Consider the following 13996-nt stretch of genomic DNA (forward strand, 5'->3'; position numbering starts at 1 on the left):
TCAGTTCCCTCAGACATTTTCAGAGGACGGCTCGGCAAACAAACCCTCGACAGAAGGTCCTTCAGCCTGAATGGAGCCTTTAAAGTTCTCATTTAGATTCTATATTTCTCATTTGTTTTTGTTTCTTTAAATCTGGCGTGTGGTGCGCGGTGAGCTGAGGGGTGTGGTGGCATGTGCGACGCGTGCGGAGACTAGCTGGAGATATGAAGAAATTCCTTTGTGGATGAATAAGCCTTGGGTGACTGACAACTCTGAGACAGAGAGAGAACGAGAAAAGTGAGACTGTAGGTGTGAATGATGGGTTGGGAGAGATGGTAAACAAAAAAAAGGGGAGAATAGAACACTTAGTCAATTTCGAGTATGAACATCAAGGCATTTGTGTGTTATTGCCCCCTCTGGAGAGTAATACTTTCCTGGTCACACCTCTGTCATTTGTTTTGGGTCTTTGCCTCAAGCAGCCTTATCTGGGCCTGAGGTCTCCCTCAGAACCAGGCTGAGCGCTTCATGACTGTCAGAGTCAGGATGGAAAACACATCCTAGGGCTGAATACATGAATACATCACAGGCTCCTCAATTAAGCCAGGTTTGCTGAGGAATTATGCAGTCTCCAGGTGTAATGGGTCATTTGCCATCCACCTCCTTGCTTCTTTGTGATGAATATTGATGGTGGGGGAGCCAGGCAGTGTTTGGACACTGAGCTGAATGTGTAATGGCGTAGAACCCTGGAAGACGAGGACAGAGACGTGAACGATGGCTGAACAACACATGCTTTGTTCTCCTGGGTCTGGATGGATCCATCATGCTTTTTAATGTTGCAGCTTGGGATTCCTGCTTCATATCTTTGTGTGCCAAAGCACAAACCTCCTAGAGGAGGTCTTTGGCATATGGAAGCTGGAGTGGGAGAGAGAGAGAGAGCACTCAGAGAAGAAAACAATATTGGAAGACGATAACTCATCGAGAAATGTCAAACAAAGTTCATAAACAGTGGTTGTTTTGTCTACTTGCTCTTTGTTTAAAGGTTGATCAGCCTCCGAGTCAAAAAAATGTTTCCAACAATAAACTGCTGTGAAATGCTCAGAGTGTGTGTGTGTGTAATATCATTGGGTTCGCTGTCACCTGTGGACACAGCTGGCTAAACTTCACATTCTTTGTGTTTTTTAGTGGTATGCCATCTTCCCTGCATGAATGGTGGAAAGTGCAGCACCAGGGACAAGTGTCAGTGCCCGCCTACCTTCACAGGGAAGTTCTGCCAGATGCCTGTTCAGAACGGGAATGGGCAGCAGCGCCAGAATGGACAGCAGCAGACGTCCCAGATTCACTCCACTCACACTCTGCCTCTCACCTTCAGCAATGGACAGAACCCTGGTAAGATGGAGAGACTGAGTCCAAAAACGTGGCGTTACGGATGATTTCTCGAAAATGTTAGTTTTTCATCCAAAGGCATAGAGGTACAAATACGAAGGAGTATCCAGTAAGTGTACATCTAAAGTGCAGTTGGGGAACATTAAGTTGCTCTTTTCAATAACTTTGACCCAACGTTTCCTCTTTCCCTTGTTTCCCCTAGTGAAATATGCCCCCAGCATCGTGAACATCCACGTGAAGCATCCTCCAGAGGCCTCGGTGCAGATCCACCAGGTCTCCCAGCTAGATGCCAATGGGCAGAAGGTGAAAGGCAATGGGCAGAATGGCCGCTCCCAGACCCAGTCCCACTACACCTACCACCACTCAGAGAGCAGCCAGAAGATCCAGCAGCAGGGACACAACATCATCTACCCCAACCAGCAGAGCTACGTCCCCCAGTACCAGCCTGTCTCCAACAGCCAGCTGGGACGCTGCTTCCAAGAGACCACTGGCACACAGGTCAGAGTGGGACAGGGGGGAGGGGAGGGATGGAGAGAGAGGAGGGATGGAGGTGAAGAGTGGGGTAGAGAGAGGAAAACTGGAAGTGTTGAGAGTGCAGATTGAGAGTATTGGAAGACAGGTTAGAGAAGGACAAGGGGAAAGGTGGGGGTTGGAGAAAGAGAGTGGAAATAAGAGGGGGAGAGTTTGTTAGGATTTGTGGTTAATGAGTCCTGCTTCAATGCCAGCCATTTATCATTCTTTGCATTGGAAAAACTACAATCAAAGTAGCTGTTTGTGCATCAAACTAATCTACGCTAATCTAAATTGATGTGTGTTTAAAGGGGAAAAAACAACCATGCCTCAATTTAAATCAATGCAGGTGTAAGAGCCTTCCTGTCATTTTTCAGCCTGCTAGGTTTATACCCAGACAATAAAGATCTTATCAACACCAAGCAACTTTTCCCATCTTAGAAATAGCCCCATAACCCAGGCCGGTGCTTAAATACATCCAAAGTTATTAGCAGCATTGGCAACCCGCCCATCTTATCCACTCCAGATCACCATTCAATTTGGTTTAAATTTTGCAGTCAAATTGACGTTGTGGTGATAAGGTTCCATCAGCAGGCGAGGCGCCGAGGACCGTTCCCTTATCAGTGTGTGTCCATCTGAGGGAGGCTTGGCGACAGGATGTGTTCTATAATAGAGCTGTTCTGTCTGAGAGTTGGAGTTGGAGTGACAGATGGGCATTGTGTGATGCTGATGTCGTGAGGCGTTGTTGTGCAGCTTTTTTTTTACTTCAGCCAGCCAAATGGAGGAATATGGAGGGAGTTTTTTTCCCGGCTGAAAATACTGAACTTTCTCACTCAGTCTTTCTCTCTGCTGTTCCTTTCCTCTCCCTTTCTCTATTTCTCTATTTCTCTCTCTCTCTCTCTCTCTCTCTCTCTCTCTCTCTCTTTCTCATTCTCTATTCTCTATTTCTCTCTCTCTCTCTCTCTCTCTCTCTCTCTCTCTCTCTCTCTCTCTCTCTCCCTTTCTCTATTTCTCTCTCTCTCTCTCTCTCTCTCTCTCTCTCTCTCTTTTTCTCATTCTCTATTCTCTATTTCTCTCTCATTATCTCTTTCTCTTATAAATGCCAGTGCGGCAAGGCCCTCCCTGGTCTCAGCAAGCAAGAGGAATGCTGTCAGAGCATCGGAACATCCTGGGGGTTCCACAAATGCCAGAAGTGCCCAAAACCATGTAAGTACCGATGTAATACAAGGAAATGATGGGGGTTGGAGAAATGGTAGAATTCAGTGAAGACACGCAAGTGTGAATGTGCTGACTCACATAGCAAACAGACCCAGAGTTATGTTCCAATTAGCGGACCCCTGGTGTATTGTCCACCCCTGATGTCCAGTCATGGTAATCCTCTAAAAACTTTCTTGTTACCTTTTACACTGGTGGGAATTGGCCTATATGGATAGGGCTAAATGTTCATGTTTATTACAGAAGAAGTATGAAAAGCGTATGCAGGCATGGTAGCAATTGAAACGGAACAGTTTGGAGTTTATGGGAAAACGATTAGGCCAAAGTTAAGGACACAACAGTTCACCTGACACAAGACTGAATCCAAACATTACACTGTTGATTTTACGTGCATTTTACATTTACTGTACTTTTCGTCACATTTGTTGTCAACGAAATCTGAAAATACTCTGGATACATTCAGTAACATGATCAGAATATTTCTGGAAAATGTGGGGCAGGTGTGTAACAGTATAGCTTCCGTCCCTCTCCTCGACCCTACCTGGGCTCGAACCAGGGACCCTCTGAACACATAGACAACAGCCACCCTCGAAGCATCGTTACCCATCGCGCCACAAAAGCCGCGGCCCTTACAGAGCAAGGGGAACAACTTCTCCAAGTCTCAGAGCGAGTGACGTCACCGATTGAAACGCTATTAGTGCGCACCACCGCTAACTAGCTAGCCATTTCACATCGGTTACAGGTGCAACATAAGAACAAAAAAGTTGCAAGAGTTTGAGTGAGAGGACTAACTGGTGTCTCCAAGTGGTCACACACACCTCTCCAAAGTGTGCACAATTCCTAAGTAATTTCAGTGCACTTTTATGACTCAAAGAAGTCTTCAACTACAAAGTGCTTTTTTTGAGCTCTCCTAGCTGTGTTGTTGAGGAACTAGAACAAGCACGCTTGTAGTTGTTTTGTTTGGAACACAACCCTGCATCTCAGCCATCACACAATTACTGTTGTTTATGCAATCCAAAAACAGCCCAAAAACATGACAAGCTATAAGTTCTAAAATCCGATCTTACGGTGTTAGGCTTTCACAGGGCAATTCAGAGAAGCAGATTGTCATTTTGGTGTGTGTAGAAAGGAGTCATGAGTGGATTCAGGTGTGTGTTCTGCGGCAGCTTTTCTTCACAATAGACAAACGTAGGCTCATTCTGTTTAGAACAACCATGGGTTTAATGCCATGTCATCTTGTAACTGTACATCTAACACGGATAAAAAAATCTGCCACTGTATATGACATGAGTTTTATGATATAGAAATGTGAAGTGCACGTTTGGACTCACGGGTGTTTGGCTGCTTGTATGACTTCAAAGCGGTATTTATTATAATCCTCAACGTCTCATCTTTCAGAATACAACGAGTCATCTTACTTTACAGCAGTTCCCTGACTCAGACTACAAAAGAATTGCTAAAGTTGCCCAATTAGCGGGAGGGATGGGGGCGTCTTCTTGTCACGTGCGGTGCTCAAATTCAGAACGGCTGTCAGTCAAAACCCATACGGAGCTGTGAAGCGCAGAGCCTGATCTCTGACGTAATTTATAGCATGTTACTGTACAGCCACTGCCTTCTAATTTAGGGGCTTATCAGTGCCCAAATCTGCCATTTTCAACCCGTATATGGGCACAAGTGTAAAGGGCTACAATAGTTGAAAATCATTCCCTCTCTTACCCCCAGACGAGCGTTACAACATTGCCGTGCTTGTATCATCCATATTTGGTAAAATAATCATTTGTACAAACCCAGACTGAAACCCAGACACATAATCTTGATCTTTTGCCTTTTTGCGTTTATAGCTCTGGAAACATTTTGAACTATGCTGGGATGCTAAAAAATATGCTAGGACTGAGAAATGTGGAGATCTGTTTTCAAATAAACATGACACAGCCTCTCTCTCATCACCTGAGACACATTACACAATGTAGCCTAGTTACAGCAGAATGTCCAGCCCAGTCATTTCAGAGCAGCTGCTCTTGAGGCACTGCTAACCTACCTTCAATGAAAATCCTAGCTTTGACTTGCCTAGTTAAGTAAAGGTCAAATAAAAAATAATGCACTCTCATGAGTTGCCCAGTCGCTTGTATCAGCTGGCAACAGGCAAAAATAAAGTCGCAGAGTCACATTCATTTGAGAACATAATATGACCCTTGTGTTTTTTGGCCCTGTGGGTTTATTTTGAGAAGAGATCTGTTAAAAAAAGAAAAACCTGGATGTCTCCCTACCAGTAGTCTGTGTTCTCATGTGGCTGTCCTGTCTTTCTCTTCCTGGTCTATTTTAGCTTGTTGTTACCCAGTGGGGGAAGGTTAGGCCCATGTTTGCATTAGCCCATTCCAACCATCTCCCAAGGGTGCTGCTTAAAGAATGATCTTTGTTTCTTTCATACCAAAGCTATGGGATGGTTGAGAGCCTGGGGGACTGAGGGGATGGTGGAAGGAGACGGGGGTGAGACGTGGTTAGAAATATGTTTTCATCAGTTAACTGGAGGGCGGTGGATATCCTCACGTGAATAGCTTGTACTCAAGAAGAGCTCATACAAAAAACTCATTTGTAACCCAGAAAAAGACTATTAGTCTGCCTCAATCAGACAGGCATCAAAGTACTCTGTGCCCTCAGTGCACTTTGGAGATGAAATAACTGTGCTTTAATCATTATCAAATACTCTTATGGCAGCTTTTTCATTAACTCTCATTTTATGTCAGGGAGTCTTTTCCCTGTTGGGCCTGAGAATCACGTTTAACTTGGTTAGTTTGTACTGCTGTCTTACCTGACAGGTAGACTCTTTCAAGGTCAGAAATCACCACACATTTTTTTCTACCATTACTTCCCTGGCTTCCACACTGAACAAAACCTAAAGGCCTTCACCAGTTTGTTCCCAGAAGTCTCCTGTTATTGAAAGGTACAAAGGAGGCTCAGTGTACTTACTGTCTGGTTGTGTTGGGAGTCAGGAATGGCAGGGGCGTGAGGTTAGTATTTATGTGTGGGCGCCGTGTTAACAGCCACATTATGCCCCGGAGACAGTTTTCGCTGTTAAATAGATTGGCTTACGCGCAAACAAACACAGCCTTGTTCCCTGTTGACAAGGCTAGCAAGTTATCAATCTGCTTTTAGGTATTTGGGTGCCACCCTGTTACGGGGCCTGAAAAGCCATCCATCAGTACTTCCGTCTGCCAGAGTAGATCTAGATTCTTCCCTTATTACCGTAAGTGGACTTTGAGTTAACTCTCCATCTGCAATCACCCATCAGCTTTGAAATGGTTTGATTTATTCTGAGCCAGCGGTACCATGGGCAATGCGGTTTAATGGTTCCTCTTTGAGGACTCTGACTGTGCCCTCGGGCTCTCTTCCTCCCTCATCCCCTGTCAACCCATTGGAACTCAACCAGAGTCTTAATTAACAGATGTTAGCTCCATTCGTTAAGTTTTTACAATGAAAGCAATTAATGTCAACCTTTGGAAATGAAACAGTAAGGCTACATGATGTTTGGCATTTGGAAGCGGAGGTAGGAGGGTGTTTTTGCACAGTGTTTTGTCCTTGAGGCTTGTGTGGCCGGGGATAAGAAAGTTGAATGCATGAGAGGAAGTGTTTGTTCATGGGTTTGATCAGTTGCCGTGCATGTGTACATCACGTGAGAGAAGGGGGGTTTTACCCATATTTTCCCTTTCATTTTGTTTTCTTATAATGGATGCTTGTGCTCCAAATCCATATGGGAGCAAAAATGTTTTTATTTTGCCATGATTCTCATTTTCCCTAGAGGTAAGCTTGAGATCCCTATTCTTGTCCTTAAACAGCTATCAGACAATGCTGGTAAGCTGAGAGGTCTGCGTCAGGAGGACAATAGCATGCATTCGTGATTTCAGATCAAAGTGGGATTATTAAGCAACCTGTCATCAATGAAAACCAAGTGTGATGTTTTTTATCCTTGGCAGGTTTCCTGACGCCACCTCTAGCCTGGAGTCATGATAAACTATGTAACTGTTCTAGGTGACACTTCCAGTGCGATAAACTCAATTGTGTGTGTGTGTGTCTGTGTGTGTGTCTGTGTGTGTGTGTGTGTGTGTGTGTGTGTGTGTGTGTGTCTGTGTGTCTGTGTGTGTGTGTGTGTGTGTGTTGTACGCATGCATGCACGTGTGTCAGATGAAACACTGGTTCTTACTCAAGGTGTTTGTTTGATGGATCGTGTTTGTGTTGAACAGGTCAGAGTAGAGACTGTCAGAGTGGCCTTCCTCCTTCCTAAACAATTCTGGATGAGTCATCAAATGCTGTCTACTCAGAAGGAATCCCCAAAGTATCAGTAGAAAATGCTTATGCATTTCAAAAACCTTGGCATGTCCTCAAATGTGTCAATGTGAGAGAGTGAAGCGTATATACTTTAGCTATATTGCTCTCGGTCATATAAGTCTCAGAGATGGAATGATGGACGTCAAAACAAAGAACTCTCTCTCTCTCTCTCTTCTCTCCAGCTATTCCTCTGACAGCAGGAGGATCCAGACAGGCGATGGACTGCCCCCAGGGATACAAGCGCATCAATAATTCCCACTGCCAAGGTAAGAGCTGCGGTCCACCTCTTGTTCAACCTCTCTGCGTCGACCGCTGGCATTGTTTTGCTTGTGTTTTCCCACACAGAGAGCGTCTCTTAGCATGGAGGAGGACTTCGCCAAGAGAAAGGAGCCTTAAAGAAATGATTTGTCACCAGCCACATCGAACCCTGCCAGAGAGCAGGGCTACAAACCAGAAACGGGAATGAATATGCTTTGTTTTGACAATGATGTAATTCTCTCGCTTTGTGTTGGTGTCCTGTGCGCTCTACTCTGCTCTGCTCCTTCCTTGGGCGGTGTGGGCCTGTCTACCTGTACACAGCACCCTCTGCTGGTCCCTCACCTTCCAGTCCTCCACAGACGCACTGACTCAGCCAACTCTGAGGCGAGAGAGTATATTCTTCATTTACAACCCTAGTGTGCTAGCACCATTTGTTGTCTCCCAGAGCTGCCTGAAATCCATCAAGGATGAATGTTTTTCTTCTTATTTTCTTTCTCCTCCTGACCTGCTCCACTCGCTCGTCAGTGATCAATCCTGCTTTAACAGGACCCCAAACACCATAACAGCCATGCAGGAGAGAGAGGAAAAAGAGGCAGGTGCCATATTTGATAGATTTCCCTAATCTGTATTGAATTTGAATATGATAGCGAGCGATGACTACAATACATCAGGGCTGGCGGGCCTGGCCACTTTCAGGGGAGTCACTCTAAATCAAGCCTGCTCTGCGCCAGCGACTTTTGAACCTACTGTGGCCCGTTCAAATCAAATCACATTTTATTGGTCACATATTTAACAGATGTTATTGCGGGTGTAGCGAAGTGCTTGTCACAAAGGATCCAATTCTGGAAAGTTGTATTTCTGGTTGGAATGCTGGTGAGTTACTCGCGTTCTGATATCTGAAAGTTATTTCCGTCTGTATGTAGTGATGCAAAAAAAACCCGTTCTGGGCTAATAATGTAAGAAATAACACGCACACACACAAAAAATACTGAAAAGTTGCTGCTAGAAGCAAAGCTGCCATGTATGTCGGCGCCATCTTAAAATATTCACTCAGCACTCCATTCAAGGGGAGAGAGAGGGAGACGGAGATAGAGAGGGAAAGATGGAGAGAGAGAGAGAAGGCCAGCCTCAGTGTCTGGGTGGGACCCAAATGGGCCACAGGCCTCTGCTCAGGTACTTATGACTGCTCACTTTCTCAGAAATCATTTATAACCTTTAACGGTCTCATCATCTCAGCTGCAAACCCGGACCTCTGCTCCTCTCCATGATAGCTGGCTGTTTGAACGGTCAGATCTTACAGAGAGGGGTTCTGAAATAGTGAAGGCTTCTCCTTCAAATCGAGCTTGTGGCATTTCTTCTACAATAGCAACTGCCCAACACTTAGTACACTACATTATTCCACATCATTGAGAATTATATATTGGAACAGTGGACGGTACATTGAAGACATTGAAGATATCAGGGGACATCATTTGGCATCACTCCTTGCTCTCTTCAAAGGAATCCCATTCATTGATAGCACTGGTACTGTAGTGCATGGCACAACCAATAGAGGGCATCTGCCAGGGTTCCACTAGTTCGCCATGAGGCACAGCGCCACCACGCCAAAGTGTTTGCCAGACGGAAAGGGCTCTGAAAGGGGAGCTGAGGCCTGCTTGCTGCCTAGTCGGAGAGCTGCCAGGCTGAGGAGAACAGAGCGCCGGCCCAGGGCCCAGGAGCCCAGACTTGGCTATTCCTGTGGAGGTGCTGTGACTCACCCTGTAATCCACCACATCCTGTTCCCGTTATTATTCCCCTTTTTTTACAAGGCCGATTTGGATTTCATTTCCAATTTGTTTTCCTTGGAGCTAGGTACGTGTGTTTACTAATCGCCGGACATGGTGTGACTGTGTCCAATATAAGATGTGGAGGGAAAAGGAGACAAGGTAGAGGATTGCTTGGCTGGTTGTGTGGAGTCGGTTTGGTCCCGGTCTGATCCAGGTTCTGATTAAATTCCCTAGTGAGCCATTTGAGTTCTGAAGCGGTGAGGGTAGGGCAAGGTGTGGTCTTAGGCATGGTCAAGTTCAGTATGATTTCACTTGGACAAGCCAATCTCCCTCCCACATACTCTAGTTTAGCACTTCTCAGGCACTGCTGAATGTTGTGGGGGCTAATGCGCAGGTGCGTCCCAGACAGAGTATGTGAGCGGAGCTGGAGCGAGGAGTTGAGCGAGGAGTTGAGCGTGTCCAATTTGACCTAGAGCAGGGAGCGAGATTCCCAAAGGCTGGAGCATCGGCCTTCTCGCCCGCTCCAGTTTCACTCCAGTAGCCTTCGCTTCACGAGCTCTGGGCATGCCCGGAGGAGCATACGTTTGTGGTCTACTTGTGTGCGGCTGTAACCCCATGCTTTAGCTACTCTCATGGGGTTCGCTAAATATTTTCATAAAGAAACGGATAAAACACACAGGTGAAAAATCAAGGTGACTTACAAAGATGAGGACCAAGAGCAAGAGAGGGAGTGTGGTGATGTGGTGTCCACAACTAAAGAATCATTGTGGAATCTGAAAAGAGAGCGGTGTGCATCTTGCTTCACTCTGCTCACATGCTCTGGTTCCAGCCCAGGCAGCGGATCTGAGTACAAAGTGATTAAGGTGATGAGTGAGCAGTGATTTATTCAACTTTATTTAACCAGGGGAACCATTGAGACCAGGGTCTCATTTCCAATGGTAGCTGTGCTCCTATGCTTCTCCTCAACCCAGCATGACACATTTCTCCATGTGTCATCAGAGACAATTGGCCGCTGTCTGTGGGGCCCCAAGGGGCCAGAAATAGTGAATTCACCTCTCCTCCACTCGGTTCACCGCTGGGCCGTTTTATTGCCTTGTGGGTAATTATTCTGTCAGTGCGGTGATTGACAGCGCAGGTGGGCGCGGCTCAGAGGAGCGGTGCAGGTGTCGAAACTGTGAAACCACCAGTGGAGACGTGTTTGAGTACACGCCGCGTCCCGTAGATGATAATTGCCATTCATTGATATTCCCGACAGAGGGTGTCATAGAAAAGAATGTTAACGCAAACATCTTTCTCCTCTTGAGATCTGCCTGAGAAAGAAAGGGGATTTGGATCATCTATCCTGTAGGGCAGGAAGGAACACCCTCATTCACCCCACCCCAGGGGAAATGTCACTGGGAATGACGTCTCTGCCCCTGATTAGTGATTCTTTTACAGAGCACAGCAGAGCCTCCTGTGATATGGACCTGGACGTGATGGAGCCGCTGAAATATTCATGACTTACACGGAAGGAAATCATGCTGTCGGCTGGTGTTAGAGTACCACACGGTGATGTGATGCTGCTCTTGTCATGACATGATCCACTTAGTGTCAGGCGTCTAGCACACTCTCTGTGTACACGGTGCTGCTGTTACTTGTTCTGCTTTTCACTTTGCAACAGAAAGTGAAAATATGTGTCCTGTTGAGCAGAATTAGGGGGAAACAAAGCTCTCTTTTTGATACATAACTCAGACACATGCTTCGTGTTTAGCCCTCTCAATAACAAACTGCGCTTGTAAACTGGATACCAGAAGAAATGAACCAGATATATGTAAACAGCTAAGAGGCAGCTGAGTTGGAAGGGGATACAAAGTCTCCTTGTCTCCTGTTATGAGGAAGAGTACTGGGGAGAGCATTCTGTTGACCTTCATCCAGCCGGACATATTATGTCTACCCTGCTGTTGCTTCCTGAACAAGTTTGTCTCTAGAGCAGGGTTTCCCAAACTCGGTCCTCGGGACCCCAAGAGGTGCATGTTTTGTTTTTTGCCTTAACCCTACACAGCTGATTCAAATGATCAAAGCTTGAGGATTAGTTGATTATTTGAATCAGCTGTGTAGTGCTAGGGCAAAAAACTAAAACGTGCACCTCTTGGGGTCCCGAGGACCTAGTTTGGGAAACCCTGCTCTAGAGACTGGCTGACATAGCCCAGCTGTAGTGAACCAGTAAACAAACCCCCGAGGACATAAAGCATGAAGCTGTTAGTCCCACGGCCAGCCTCATAACCCAGACCTTGAACTAAGGAAATCAACCTGCTCTTCTGTAAGGTTACTACATAACCAGGATTTATGCCTGAGACCTGAAACTGTCTCTTCAACTCCACATTAATAACCTAGAACTACGGGGCTGCCTTGGACCACAACAGTTATGTAGTGGCTACACCGGGGTTATGCGGCTACACCGGGGTTATGCGGCTACACCGGGGTTATGCGGCTACACCGGGGTTATGCGGCTACACCGGGGTTATGCGGCTACACCGGGGTTATGCAGCTACACCGGGGTTATGCGGCTACACCAGGGTTATGATATGAAGGTGGTTGTTGTGAGCTATTATACAAACTCATGCATAGAAACAAATAAAATGATGCTAATCGGTGGAGTTGCCAACTCATATGTGTCAGGCATACAGGCTGTGTTTGGCACACAACTCTATTCTATGCACATTCAGCTCATGTTCCTTTCTGTACTGTGTAATAAACAGTAACATGTATATCAACAGTGCATTACTTTGTTCCTCTCCTTGTTGTTCTGTTGCAGATCTTAATGAGTGCCAGCTGCAGGGCGTGTGTCCCAACGGAGACTGTCTGAACACCATGGGTAGTTACAGGTGCAGCTGTAAGGCCGGCTTCATCCCTGACCCCACCCTCTCCACCTGTATCCGTAAGTCCTCTCTCTCTCTCTCTCTCTCCCTCCCTCTCTCCCTCTCTCTCTCCCTCCCTCTCTCTCTCTCTCTCTCTCTCTCTCTCTCCCTCCCTCTCTCTCTCTCTCTTTCCCTCCCTCCCTCTCTCTCTCTCTCTCTCTCCCTCCCTCTCTCTCTCTCTCTCTCTCCCTCCCTCTCTCTCTCTCCCTCCCTCTCTCTCTCCCTCCCTCCCTCCCTCCCTCTCTCTCTCTCTCTCCCTCCCTCCCTCTCTCTCTCTCTCCCTCCCTCCCTCCCTCTCTCTCTCTCTCTCTCTCTCCCTCTCTCTCTCCCTCCCTCCCTCTCTCTCTCTCCCTCCCCCTATCTCTCTCTCCCTCCCCCTATCTCTCTCTCCCTCCCTCTCTCTCTCTCTCCCTCCCTCTCTCTCTCTCCCTCCCCCTCTCTCTCTCTCAGTGCCATATTTGGGTGTGACACGTTTCCCATACATTTCTTTGAATTTGTATTAATTGAGCCCATCCAGTCTGGATTGCAGTCTAAGAATGTTGTGAATGCCGCAAATCGTACTGCAAAGGCTGTGTTTTGATGAAATGCATACGAATGTGGGAACAGATGAAAATGCATGGATGAAAAGCATGGTGTTTTTCATATTAATCAGATTCCCCTCAGAGCATGGAACACAAGGCACAGCATTTGAAAAAACAACAGATCTCATTTCTCTCCACTGAAAGAGGGAGGGACAGAAGGAGGGACGGATGGAGAGAGGGAGGGAGGGAAAGAGGGAGGGTTGAGGGATTAAAATCCTATTGACCTGATTCTATGTTCTCTGGGTTTTTGGTCGGAGAGCGATTGAACAGTGATGGCCTTTAATCACTGTTCCAATATAATCTGGTCTAACATGTGTTTCCCTGTCAGCTCGTTGTCTCTCCTTGTCCGACCACTGTGTGTGTGTGTGTGTGTGTGTGTGTGTGTGTGTGTGTGTGTGTGTGTGTGTGTGTGCGCGCTCGTGCGTGCGTGCATTGTCATTCTTGTTTTTTTTCTATTCCTGGTTCCCCTCTATTTATCTCATTGCTAATGAAACCTGAGTGGCCATTCATCAACATCACTGGCTACGGCAAGGAGCCTTGCTACCATTTTGTTCTTACATGGAAAAAGGAGGCGTTTGAAATTCATCAATGACATCAGCCATTGTGTCTGCCCCCTCCCCTGCATATGTTGCCTGTCATTGAACCCCCAATGTCAGGTCTAGACTTCTCCCCTCACTGTGTGTGTTGAGTTACTGAGTTACTCTGGCTCTCTACTGAGCTGAAAAGCAGAGTGGCGTTCGGAGAGAAACATATTGGTGTTGATGAAGGACCAGGATATAGCCTGACCCTCCCCTGTACTGCGCCTTTGCGTGTTGATTGGCTTATAATGTGCATGACCGCAACAGTAACCAACCAAAACTGGCGTACCCATTGTGAGCGCCACTAATAATGCCCTAGTGTACCACGGAATGACACTTGACATGTACATCCTGTGTCCAACTAAACGTAGAACAAAAATAAACCAATGCATTCCATGCGTAGCACTTAAAATATCTCTGACTAATTTGTATTTGGAGATTTTGACACGTCATCAAACATTCCACTGGTGCAAGACTGCAATTTTAGACAAATTCTTGACCAAAAG

The 13996-nt window shown here is 46.4% G+C and overlaps 1 protein-coding gene across 4 annotated transcripts in view; it reads left to right on the top strand.

Moving 5' to 3' along the window:
* Positions 1–13996, top strand: part of LOC115153174 (latent-transforming growth factor beta-binding protein 1) — a 121168-nt gene that overhangs the window by 58451 nt on the left and 48721 nt on the right. For all 4 annotated transcript variants that reach the window (XM_029698310.1, XM_029698309.1, XM_029698311.1 and 1 more), the window contains exons 6-10: positions 1162–1365; positions 1565–1860; positions 2979–3078; positions 7593–7676; positions 12229–12351. In XM_029698310.1, the coding sequence (XP_029554170.1) occupies positions 1162–1365; positions 1565–1860; positions 2979–3078; positions 7593–7676; positions 12229–12351 (807 nt within the window). The remainder of the gene's footprint in view (positions 1–1161; positions 1366–1564; positions 1861–2978; positions 3079–7592; positions 7677–12228; positions 12352–13996) is intronic.

The sequence above is a fragment of the Salmo trutta genome, chromosome 18, assembly GCF_901001165.1.
Source record: "Salmo trutta chromosome 18, fSalTru1.1, whole genome shotgun sequence".
Taxonomy (NCBI): domain Eukaryota; kingdom Metazoa; phylum Chordata; class Actinopteri; order Salmoniformes; family Salmonidae; genus Salmo; species Salmo trutta.